The sequence below is a fragment of the Rhinatrema bivittatum genome, chromosome 7 (genome assembly GCF_901001135.1).
Source record: "Rhinatrema bivittatum chromosome 7, aRhiBiv1.1, whole genome shotgun sequence".
NCBI lineage: Eukaryota > Metazoa > Chordata > Amphibia > Gymnophiona > Rhinatrematidae > Rhinatrema > Rhinatrema bivittatum.
In genome coordinates, this window is record NC_042621.1 from 103349242 (window position 1) to 103361917 (window position 12676).

A 12676-nucleotide genomic window follows, 5' to 3' on the forward strand; every position below is an offset into this window, starting at 1 on the left:
AGCAACCTCCTATAATAGGAATGACGGAGTGGACCAACCTCACTTCAATGCGAGGACTTAATTCCAGCTGCACTACCACCTATAGTGCTCTGGAAGGGTCTTCTGTCCCCCCGAAATGACTGACCCCAGGACTAGCCCCGGGGAGAGAATTGCTTCTGCAGATCTGGCGTTCCCCTTGCCTGACGAGACCTCCTACTATCCCAAAAGCAGGATCAAGCCTGAAAAAATCTCTTGTCCTTAGGCTTATCCTCTGGCAACCAGTGCACCTTATTCTTGCACAGATTCTGTATCAACTGCTCCAAGTCCTCACCAAACAAGAGTTGGCCTTTGAAAGACAGAAACCCCAACTAAGACTTGGATGATACATCCGCCAACCAGTTATACAACCATAACAACCTCCTGGCTGAAACCATAGACTCCATAAACTGAGATGAGGTCCTTACTAAGTCAGACAGAGCATCCACCCCATAAGCTACTGCCACCTCTACCTACCTGCTCAGCCCTGCTCGCCTCCTCGCCGTACTTTTGCTGATTTTCCTGCAGCTGATGAACCCAGCGCAGGCAAGCCTGCTGCATAAAACGAGTACAAATAGCAGCCCGTAAGCTCAGGGCCAACACCTCAAAAATCCTTTTGAGGTGTACTTCCAACTTACGATCCTGAACATCCTCCAATGCTGTGGACCCTAAAACAGGAATAGTCATCTTTTTAGTAACCGCCGAAACCACATCGACCTTAGGAAGGGAAAAAACTTCCAGTGTCTGCTCAGGTAAGGGACAGAGCTTCGCCATAGCCCTCCCCACCTTCAAGCCTGCTTTGGGAGTCCCCCACTCCCTCTCAACCAGCTTTTTCATAGACTTGTGGTATGGAAAGACTCTCGCTGGACCCCGCAGCCCATCCAAGACTGGATCATCACCTTCCAAATCCGAATCCTCCTGAGGTTCCTTGACCCCAAGCTCCTGAATAGCCTGAGAAATTAAAGGTCCTAATTCGTCCTTCCAAAAAAGATGGACCACCTTAGGGTCATCGCCCTCGGATACCGGAATCCCCTCTGGGACATTTACTTGATCAATACCTCCAGCACCTGGATCAATTGGCAACTCATACCCAGGTTTCTCTGCTCCCATTGGGGATCATCCGATCCCTCAGACTTCTCCCCAACGCATCCTAACCCAGAACAACCACCTTTGGACAGGGGAAATGTGTTTTCCTGCGGACCGATCAGGCTTGGACCCCATATAACCCCCATATAAGGCTTGGACCCCATATAACCCCCATATAACGCCCCCCCCCCCCCCCCCCCCCAGGTGACTGTGTCCAGGATGCCAAACTGACCGGCATCAGCTGCTTCTTAGCCAAATAGGCCTCATGCAGTAGCAAAACAAAATTGACAGAAAAAGGTTTAGAGGCCCCAGCCAAAGATGGAGAGGCTCCAGAAATGGCCATCTGAACCCCCTGATCCCCTTCGGAGCCTGAATACGCCAGGGACAGTCATGGAGGAACATCCCCCTCCACCCTGTCAGCATGGGAACAGCCGAAAAAGAATCCAATATGGCCACCATTCCTGCGCTGAGCAGGAAGGGATCCTTACCCTGATGCAAACCCCGATGCGGAAGCCAGCCATTGCCTCTTAGTGTTTACCTGGCCGTCGGATGACCCCTCATCGCCCCCTCCCGAACAACCGGAGCACAGCCCTTGTCTACTGAGCTGCGAATGCGCCAAGCCATATGCATGGCAAACCAATCCGCATCCCGTAGCGATCGCAGAGGACAACTTACCTCAGAGCAGCAACAAACAGGAAGACTGAGCCAACACAAAATATAAACACCCCAGCCACTAAAATCACCAAAGAAAAAGTCATCTGCAAAGTACTATTGTACTTCTCTTTTAAATTTATTTTTTTTAACTTTATTAAGCTTCATCCCCAGGCTGGAAAACAGAGCTGCTAAAGGAATAGGCTGCCACCCCCCCCCCCCCACAAAAAAAACCCCCCCACTTCCCTGACCCTGCAGCCGCCTCAGTGGCCTCATGAAGGGGAGTGATCTGGACCACCAGATTTACACCCCACGGATGCAAGGATCGAGCATACAAAAGGGTCACCAACCCCCATCTCGTCCACCTCAACCAGACAGGGAAGGATCCACTAGAACCCAAAAACCCCTTGGGAGGAAGGCTCCAAAATCAAAAATCATTTCTAGACTGCAGAACTGCATGTTTTGCACCATCTGTCATCTGTTGGAGATGGAGAAATACTGGGGAACTGCAGATAAGTAGCAGTGTCAGTAAAACTTTCTCTGTCTCCATATGCTGGCAGGGAGGCAAAACCCAGGAGTCTGGACTGATCTGGGTACATACAGGGAACCAAGTGTTCTGCCTGCCCAATACTTATCTCAGTCTCCTCAATATTAATCCTCCCCACACCACCATTCCCTCCACCTGCCACCTCCCAGAAATTAATCACCACTTCCTCTCCAGATATTTCTGGCCCACTGGCACATAGGTGATGCCTTAGATTCCCTTGCTTAGAGGCTGAGTGAAACTGCTGCAATGAAGAGATACTTAAAGTATTTATTCAAATGAAGATGGATAAGGCTATGGGGACCTGCTATACCACTGGGTGCTAAATGAGATACAAAAATATGCTGTTCTGTCTCTCACAACTCTATTCAATTTACCCTTGAATATGGGGGAGGTTCAGAGGGACTGGAAGACAGCAGATGTGATATTGCTATAGAAAGTTGAGAACAGGGAAGAAGCAGGCTACCACAGACAAACAAACATTAACGTCCCTTTGCTGTGATGAATAGTTTTCTCAGGAAATTCAAGTTCATTCCCTCATACTCCTGAATGTCACAGGAGTTACTCACAATCAAGATAATGAACACAGATGAGACTGGAAGTTCTTTTGATATGGTCTTCTAGCACCCCTAAGAGTTAGGAAATCTGAATTCAGTTATTAATGAAGACTGATTTTCAGTTTGATGGACCTAGTCTAGTTGAGTTTGTCAGTTCGCAAGTTTCTTGTATTCACACATCTGCTACTAGTAGTATACCACGAGCAAACAGGTGATCGGCAAACAGACTAGTCAAATTAAATATACTAATCTAAGCTGATCAAAAGCTAAAATATTCAGACAGTAGTCTAGGAGAAGGTGGGAGCAATCCAGTCTTTTGCACTGAATGCCACTTGTATGATTATCTACCTGTTGGTGAAAGCAGACAGTCGCTCAGCTGTGCATGGTTCAGAAGGAGTTATCTTCAAAGGATACTAACAAAACAGGAAGTTTGGACATTCTGATAGAGAGACTCTAATAAAGGCAAAAGTAGCCCAGGTGCCTTTAAGTAAAGAGCAGACTGAGTTAAAAGATTTAAAATTATCCCTGTTAACTCTTAGGAAGACTGCAAATACAAACATAAGACATATCATGAAACATCTGTACGCAAATGTCAGAAGACTAAAAAATTAAATGAGAGAGTTAGAATGTATAGCACTGAATAAAGAGGGAGACATAACTGATATCTCAGAGATTTGATAGAAGGAGAATAATCAATGGAACAGTGCAATACCAGGGTAAAATTATATCACAATGATAGGGTGGATCAAATTGGTGTGGTGTGGTGGTGGTGGGGTTGGTACTATATGTAAAGGATAGGCATAAAGTCAAACAGGATAAAGATCCTACAGCAGACCAAATTCACTGAGGAATATCTATAGATAGAAATTCCATGTGTGATAGATATAGCAAAGAGGGTATCCTACCATCCACCCAGCCATAACGAACTAACAGGTTTATTACTAACAGGAATTCGGGAAGCTAACAAATTTGACAACATAATAACAGGAGATTTCAACTACCCCAGTACTGACTGGGTAAATGTCACATTAGGACACGCTATGGAGGTAAAAGTTTCCAGATGAAATAAATGACTGCTTCATATAGCAGATGGTCCAGGAACCAATGAGAGGGAAAGCTATTTTAGAAGCCTTAATAGAATGCAGGATTTGGTGCAAGAGGTAAAGGTAGTGGGGCCACTTGGCAATAGTGAGAATAATGTGATCAAATTTGACTTAATAACTGAAGGGAGGACATTAATGAAAACTATTCTTCTAATATTTATCTTTCAAAAGGGAGACTATGATACAATAAAGAAAATAGGAAACAAAAGGTACAGCTGCAAAGGTTATAAGTTTATATCAGGCATGGATATAGTTTAAGGTAAAAGAGATTATTATAGCCAAAGGAACATCTTTCAAAAAAGGGAAAGAGGATCCAAATGAAGAAAATAGCAAAAGGCATAAGCACTAATACTTAAGATGCAAACATTGATATAGCAGGCAAAAAGAAAAATTGAAAAGAAGGGTGTGTTACACCGGAGGACAACACACCCTTGGACCCTGGACCCTTGGGCCGAGATGGGGTTGACGCAACCTGCAGGTAGGGACCTACGGGTCCCCACTGTCGGCAGGCAGAGTGGGCTGATGGACAGAGGCCAGCTGGAGCTTCACCAATACCAGCCCTTGTTCCCCGTGGGTTGAGCCTTTGGGTGCGGGGCCAGCTGGACTTAGGTGGGCCTCAGTATGTGGTCGATGAGGAGATCGAGATCAGCCCAGAGACAGCAGAAGGGAAATGGTACAGTCTTACATTGGACAAGGTAGTGTCCTGGAGATTCGAGCGCCAAAGGAACGAAGGCAGACAGGGGGCGCCCGAGCAACAGCAGGCCAAAGCCTGAATAGACCAAGTCCAGGAAGTAGGCTGAAGAGGCGTCGAGGAACAGGCTTGAGTCAGGGCTGGCGGCAATCTGGAAGCAGTGGCAAGCAAGGCTGAGGTCTGATCACGGAGATAGTCAAGCGTAGTCAAATGATGCTGAGGGCTGGGTCTGGAGAGAGGCAATGACAGTCAGGAAATGAAGAGGGCTGGGTCTGGAGAGAGGCAATGACAGTCAGGCAATGAAGAGGTCTGGGTCTGGAGAGAAGCAATGATGTAGTCAGGCAATGCAGGGGTCTGGGTCTGGAGGGAAGCAACAGTGTAGTCAGGCAATGCAGGAGTCTAGATCTGGAGAGAGACAATGACGTAGTCAAGCAATGCAGAGGTTCGGGCTTGGAGAGAGTCAGTGGCGTGGTCAGGTGAAGCAGAGGTCCGGGCTTGGAGAGAGTCAATGGCGTGGTCAGGCGAAGCAGAGGTTCAGTCTTGGAGAGAGTCAACAGCGTGGTCAGGCGAAGCAGAGGTCCGGGCTTGGAGAGAGTCAACAGCGTGGTCAGGCAAAGCAGAGTCAAAGTCCGTGTAGGCAATCCGAGGAAAGGAGAAGGGCAGGAATGTAGGAGCAAGGAGTCAGGAACCAGGACCAGCAAGGAACAGGAACACAGGAGTGAGACGAATCTCTCAGGAGGAAACGAGTACTCGACTAGTGGGGAGACCTGTTGCAAAGGCAAAGCTAGGGAGCGAAGCCCGGGCTTAAGTACCGGGGCTCTGCTGACATCATCATCCGGGTCTGCGGCTCGGTTCCCGCCGTGGGCCCTGCTTAAGCATTAGTGATGCGCGCATGCCTAGGGAGGGGCACGGCGCCGAGTAGCAGGAGAAGCCTGACGTGGAGCAATGGAAGTGGTGGCTGGACCGGGAACACCAGGGACTGTAGCTGAGCCGGAGGCACCAGGGGAGGCCCGAGGACAGAGTTGGCGGCCCACCGCCACCAGGAACGAGGAACCAGGTGCTGGAATTACTGCAGAGAGGTGAAGGGGCCATGTCGCAGATCTGCCGCGGAAGGCAAGCGTAACAGGGTGCTGTTGAGGCAAAAACACATAATAAAACTTTTCCAACTACATTTGAAACAGGAACCCTCTCTGAGGGAGCTAGCTGGACCATTAGATGATCGAGGGTTAAATGAGGTACTTAGGGAAGATAAAGCCACAGAGCAAAGGCTAAATGACTGATATACTTCATTGTTTACTGAAACTGTTTCAGCATAGCCTCATAGTTAGAGCACAGAGAACACTGAAGATCATACTGTAATGGAATGATGGGCTGGCAGATTATTTTCATAGCTAGAGCCCAGAGCTCATTGAAGAGCATGATAGAAACAGAATGAGATGATAGACCAACAGCTTATTCTCAAAGAGTAGCACAATGAACCCTAAAGGCCCCAGCTCAGCATCACTAATACTCAACAACATTCGCTCATTCAAAAGATCCAGGTAACCCTCCTGGGTAACTTTCATTTTCCATGACTCTGGTTCTATAATCCTTTCTTGCTTTTAATAAGGCGTTGAAATAAGACTGTTTTAATGTAAAGTTTCTCAGTTGTTTTCTTACTGTTTTATGTACAACGCAATTGCGGATTTTTGTTCTATGTACACCGACGTGATATCTCTGATGAGCGGCGGTATATAAAAACCAATAAATAAATAAATAAGACATTTTTAATTACTTCAGTGTAATAATTGTCTCTGTTCTTTTGTTGTTTCTACAGTCCCCACAATGCTTTGGGATTGAAATTTCCCTGTCCTTTCTAATCCAGAACTGTTTAAGAACCAGACAGTGTATATGGAACCCTTGGATCACCCAGGAGGGAATATCAACAATCAGACAAACTTACCTGAGTTTGCTGACGAGGTCATCCATCAGATGGTTTAGAATTGCACTCAGTGTAAGAGTTTCCTGGTGAATCACTTTACTGGAAATGGTGCTGATGAGCTGATCCCGAACACCTGTTTTCTGCAGGACCTTAGGACACAGATTCTGAGTGGTATCCAGGATGGACTGCAAAAAAGCCTAAAATATAAAAAAAAAACCCAAACATGTAATATGAATACATGAATATAGTAACATCTCAGGGTAGTCTGCCAACTTATGCTGAACTGCAAATACACCTTCAAATAATTCACAGGAGTACAAGGGAACAAATCCCATGCTTGTTTGTCCTAGTGAACACTAAAGTACATGAGAGTTCACAGCTGCTTGTGAACAGAAACAACTGGTTTATGTCCTTTTTTTTCACATGCTAACAACCTGAACTGCTATCAGATTTACCTTTATAGTTCCCTTATAGTACAGCTTTCTCTATACACAATTAGCATCCTGGGGTGACAAGCTATACCTTCCCCACTGCATCCTCTTATTAAACAATAAACATTTCAGCTCTGTCTCCCAGAATCTTTAAGCGTCCTTTTTAAGTTTAAATAGGAGATAGCTTTTCCCTTTGTAAGGAAAAAGAAATGGCACCCATGAGTGCAGCATTTCCTGATGTTCAAAGGGGAAAACCAACTCCATAGAGTGATGCCTCTGCAAATCACAATCTGCATGGATGAGGGATTTTATTCTTGTGGCTCTGTTGATTTGGAATGCCTTGTAACCTGAATTATGTGTAATAACATTGCTTCCTATACATTAAAATGTATAGGAAGCAAGTGAAGGCATTCCGTTTTAATATTGCTTTTAATGAATAATAATTTTAACTTTGTTTTAGTTTCTGTTTTTAATGGAATGTTTGGTGTCTTTGTTTTATGCTTTATGTATGCATATGATCTTAACCACGCCGAACATTATATGGAGGTAGCAGGATATAAATGATAGTAAACATAAATATATAAATAAGAACATAAGAACATAAGAAATCGCCATGCTGGGTCAGACCAAGGGTCCATCAAGCCCAGCATCCTGTTTCCAACAGTGGCCAATCCAGGCCATAAGAACCTGGCAAGTACCCAAAAACTAAGTCTATCCCATGCTACTGTTGATAATAATAGCAGTGGCTATTCTCTAAGTCAATTTAATAAATAGCAGGTAATGGACTTCTCCTCCAAGAACTTATCCAATCCTTTTTTAAACACAGCTATACTAACTGCACTAACCACATCCTCTGGCAACAAATTCCCTAGTTGAATTGTGCGTTGAGTGAACAAGAACTTTCTCCAATTAGTTTTAAATGTGCCACATGCTAACTTCATGGAGTGCCCCCTAGTCTTTCTATTATTCGAAAGAGTAAATAACTGATTCACATTAACCCGTTCTAGACCTCTCATGATTTTAAACACCTCTATCATATCCCCCTCTCAGCCGTCTCTTCTCCAAGCTGAACAATCCTAACCCCTGGGGTGTATACCATACGGTCCAGGTGATTTACTACTCTTCAGTTTGTCAATCAGGCCTACCACCCAGCAGCTTATACACAAACCCACTGAGAGGAGAACACTGGGAGTACCAACATTTTGTATACTTTTTAGTTTAAATAATTTTATTTTTTTTTAGCATAATCCTTGGTATTCCCCTTCCCTTGATTTCTAAGGGAAAAGGAATTACAGTATAACCCCCCCTCTCTTCCAGCTTCTCTTAGCTTTTCCAGATACTGTCGCCTGTCTTCCTCTTTTTGTGATCTTTTGTAGTTTATGAATGCTAATCTTCTCTCCCTTACCTTTTTAGCTGCTTCTTTAGAAAACCATAACAGCCTTTTTTCCTCTTTCCTTCATTTACTTTTCAAAATTTAAAGGTTAGTTGCCCTTTCATCATCTCCTTTTAGTTTTATCCACTGCTCTACTACATCCCCTACATTTTCCCATCCTTGAGGTACTTCCCCATTTTAACAAAGTTAGAATACAGGAGATGAAGGTTCATTCAAAACCTTGGGTCCTAGACTTCAGAAAAACTAATACTGAACCACACCATCCGATCATCACTAGATCTCAGAGGATCATTCACTATGACATCAGAGATACTGTCCCTGTTGCTAAGCACCATGCCCAGTACCTCCCCCTCCCGAGTAGTTGACAGAACAATTCTCCATGCTGAGAATCCAGGATCTGCCTGCTTCCAGAAGACACTGTAGTCGGGATGTACCAATCAACATCCGGCAGATTTAAATCCTCTAACAATAGCATCGCCTCTTTCATAGCAATTTTGTGAATATCTTCCATTAAATCGCTATCCATTTCTTCTGTCTGTGATGGAGCTCTGTTTATTACACCAATACAAATAGATGTTCCAGTCCATCTTTCCAGATTAACCCACAGTGCCTCCTCCTTAGATTGTAAATCCTGCAATTCTGTTGCTTTAAAATAATTTTTTTATATATAGTGCCATACCTCGTCTCTTCCTTCCTACCTGATCCTTACTGAATATTAACTATACCCAGTCATTTTCATAAGAACATAAGAAATTGCCATACTGGATCAGACGAAGGGTCCATCAAGCCCAGCATCCTGTTTCCAACAGAGGCCAAACCAGGCCACAAGAACCTGGCAAGTACCCAAACACCAAGAAGATCCTATGCTATTGATGCAATTAATAGCAGTGGCTATTCCCTAAGTCAACTTGATTTATAGCAGGTAATGGACTTCTCCTCCAGGAACTTATCCAAACCTTTTTTGAACCCAGCTACAATAAGCGCACTAACCATATCCTCTGGCCACAAATTGCAGAGATTAATTGTGCGTTGAGTGAAAAAGAATTTTCTCCGATTAGTCTTAAATGTGCTACTTGCTAGCTTCTTGGAGTGCCCCCTAGTCCTTCTATTATCCGAAAGTGTAAATAACCTATTCACATCTACTTGTTCAAGACCTCTCATGATTTTAAAGACCCCTCAGCCGTCTCTTCTCCAAGCTGAACAGCCCTAACCTCTTCAGCCTTTCCTCATAGAGGAGCTGTTCTATCCCCTTTATCATTTTGGTTGCTCTTCTCTGTATCTTCTCCATCGCAACAATATCTATCTTATTTGAGATGCGGCAACTAGAATTCTACACAGTATTCAAGGTGCGGTCTCACCATGGAGCGATACAGAAGCATTATAATATTTTCCGTTTTATTAACCATTCCCTTCCTAATAATTCCTAACATTTTGTTTGCTATTTTGGCTGCTGCAGCACACTGAGCTGATGATTTCAAAGTATTATCCACTATGATGCCTAGATCTTTTTCCTGGGTAGTAGCTCATAATATGGAACCTAACATCGTGTAACTACAGCAAGGGTTATTTTTCCCTATATGTATCACCTTGCACTTGTCCACATTAAATTTCATTTGTCATTTGTATGCCCAATCTTCCAGTCTCGCAAGGTCCTCCTGTAATGTATCACAATCTGTTTGTGATTTAATTACTCTGAATAATTTTGTATCATCCGCAAATTTGATTACCTCACTCGTCGTATTCCTTTCCAGATCATTTATAAATATATTGAAAAGCACCGGTCCAAGTACAGATCCCTGAGGCACTCCACTGTTTACCCTTTTCCACTAAGAAAATTCAACATTTAATCCTACTCTCTGTTTCCTGTCTTTTAACCAGTTTGTAATCCACGAAAGGACATTACCTCCTATCCCATGACTTTTCAGTTTTCTTAGAAGCTTCTCATGAGGGACTTTGTCAAGTGCCTTCTGAAAATCCAAATACACTACATCTACCAGTTCACCTTTATCCACATGTTTATTAATCCCTTCAAAAAAAATGTAGCAGATTTGTTAGGCAAGACTTCCCTTGGGTAAATACATGTTGACTGTGTTCCATTAAACTATGTCTTTCTATATGCTCTACGATTTTGATCTTGAGAATAGTTTCCACTATTTTCCTGGCACTGAAGTCAGGTTCACTGGTCTATAGTTTCCCAGATTGCCCCTGGAGCCCTTTTTAAATATTGGGGTTACATTGGCCACCCTCCAGTCTTCAGGTACAATGGATGATTTTAATGACAGGTTACAAATTTAACTAATAGATCAGAAATTTCATTTTTTAGTTCCTTCAGTACCCTAGGATGCATACCATCTGGTCCAGGTGATTTGCTACTCTTTAGTTTATCAATATGGCCTACTACATCTTCCAAGTTCACAGTGATTTGGTTCAGTTTGTCTGACTCATCACCCTTGAAAAGCATCTCCGGAACTGGTATCTCCTCAATATCCTCATTAGTAAACATGGAAGCAAAGAATTAATTTAGTCTTTCTGCAATGGCCTTATCTTCCCTGAGAGCCCCTTTAACCCCTCGGTCATCTAACCGTCCAACCGACTCCCTCACAGATTTCTTGCTTCAGAAATATTTTTTAAAGTTTTTATTATGAGTTTTTGCCTCTACGGCCAACGTCATTTCAAATTCTCTCTTCGCCTTTCTTATCAATGTTTTACACTTAACTTGACAATGTTTATGCTTTATCCTATTTTCTTCAGATGGATCCTTCTTCCAATTTTTGAAGGGTTTTTTTGGCTAAAATAGCCTCTTTCACCTCACCTTTTAACCATGCCGGTAATCGTTTTGCCCTCCTTCCACTTTTCCTAATGCGTGAAATGCATCTGGACTGCACCTCTAGGATTGTATTCTTAAACAATGTCCATGCCTGTTGAACACTTTTAACCTTTGCAGCTGCACCTTTCAGTTTTTTTCTAACTATTTTCCTCATTTTGTCAAAGTTTCCCTTTTTAAAATTTAGTGTTAGAGCTGTAGAATTATTTATTGTCCCCCTTCCAGTCATTAGTTTAAATCTGATCATGTTATGATCACTATTGCCAAGTGGCCCCACCACCATTACCTCTCTCACCAAATCCTGTGTTCCACTAAGAATTAAATCTAAAATAGCTTCCTCTCTTGTTGGTTCCTGAACCAATTGCTCCATGAAGCAGTCATTTATTACATCTAGGAACTTTATGTCTCTAGCAAGTCCTGATGAAATCTCCCATTATTATTGCACTGCCAAATTGGTTAGCTTCCCTGATTTCTCTTAGCATTTCATCATCTGTCTGTCCATTTTGTCCAGGTGGATGGTAGTATACTCCTATCACTATACTCTTACCTAACAACACACATGGGATTTCTACCCATATAGATTCTACTGAGCATTTAGTCTCTTGTATGATCTTTATCCTCCTGGACATAAAGTGCCACACCCCCACCAAGTAGATCCTCTTTATCATTATGCTATAGTTTGTACCCTGATATAACACTGTCCCATTGGTTATCCTCCTTCCACCAGGTCTCTGTGATGCCAATTATGTCAATCTCATCATTTACTGCTATACACTCTAACTCTCCCATCTTACTTCTTAGACTTCTGGCATTGGCATACAGACATTTCAAAGTGTGTTTTTTGTTTGTATTAACCTGCTTTTCAGTTGTTAGGGATAATTTGGAAATCTTTAGCTCAGGTGATTTTTTTACATATAGGCACATGCACTACATTTGCTTTTATTGGAACCTCTCTGTTGGGATGCCCTAATTCTCCTGTTTCATTAGTATCCTTCAAGGATACATTCTTCCGAACCATGCACTGCTGAGTGAACCATGCACTGCTGTACCATATACCACATCTCCGTGTCAGCCACTACGCCTAAATCATCTTCATCTATGACTGCCTCTAGCTCCAGGACTTTATTTCCAATACTATGAGCATTAGTATACATTGCTTTCCAGATATTGCCTTTTTTTCTCATGTCTATACATGTATTTCATGTTTTACTTACCTTACGGTTTTGTTCACCTATCCCTGATGATCCTAGTTTAAAGCCCTCCTCAGTAGATTTGCCAGTCTATATTGGAAGATGATGCACCCCTCCTTTGACAGGTGGACCCCCATCTCTGCTCAGCAATCCCTGAAACATCATCCCATGATCCAGAAAGCCATAATGCTCTCGATAACACCATCTGTGCAGCCATTCAGTTATCTCCAGAATGCGAGCTCCCCTGCCTAGACATTTATCCTTGACTGG

The 12676-nt window shown here is 43.3% G+C and overlaps 1 protein-coding gene across 1 annotated transcript in view; it reads right to left on the reverse strand.

Moving 5' to 3' along the window:
* Window positions 1-12676, reverse strand: part of CARMIL2 (capping protein regulator and myosin 1 linker 2) — a 435549-nt gene that overhangs the window by 314039 nt on the left and 108834 nt on the right. Inside the window, exon 12 of the mRNA XM_029608841.1 lies at window positions 6590-6765. Within this exon, the coding sequence (XP_029464701.1) occupies window positions 6590-6765 (176 nt within the window). The remainder of the gene's footprint in view (window positions 1-6589; window positions 6766-12676) is intronic.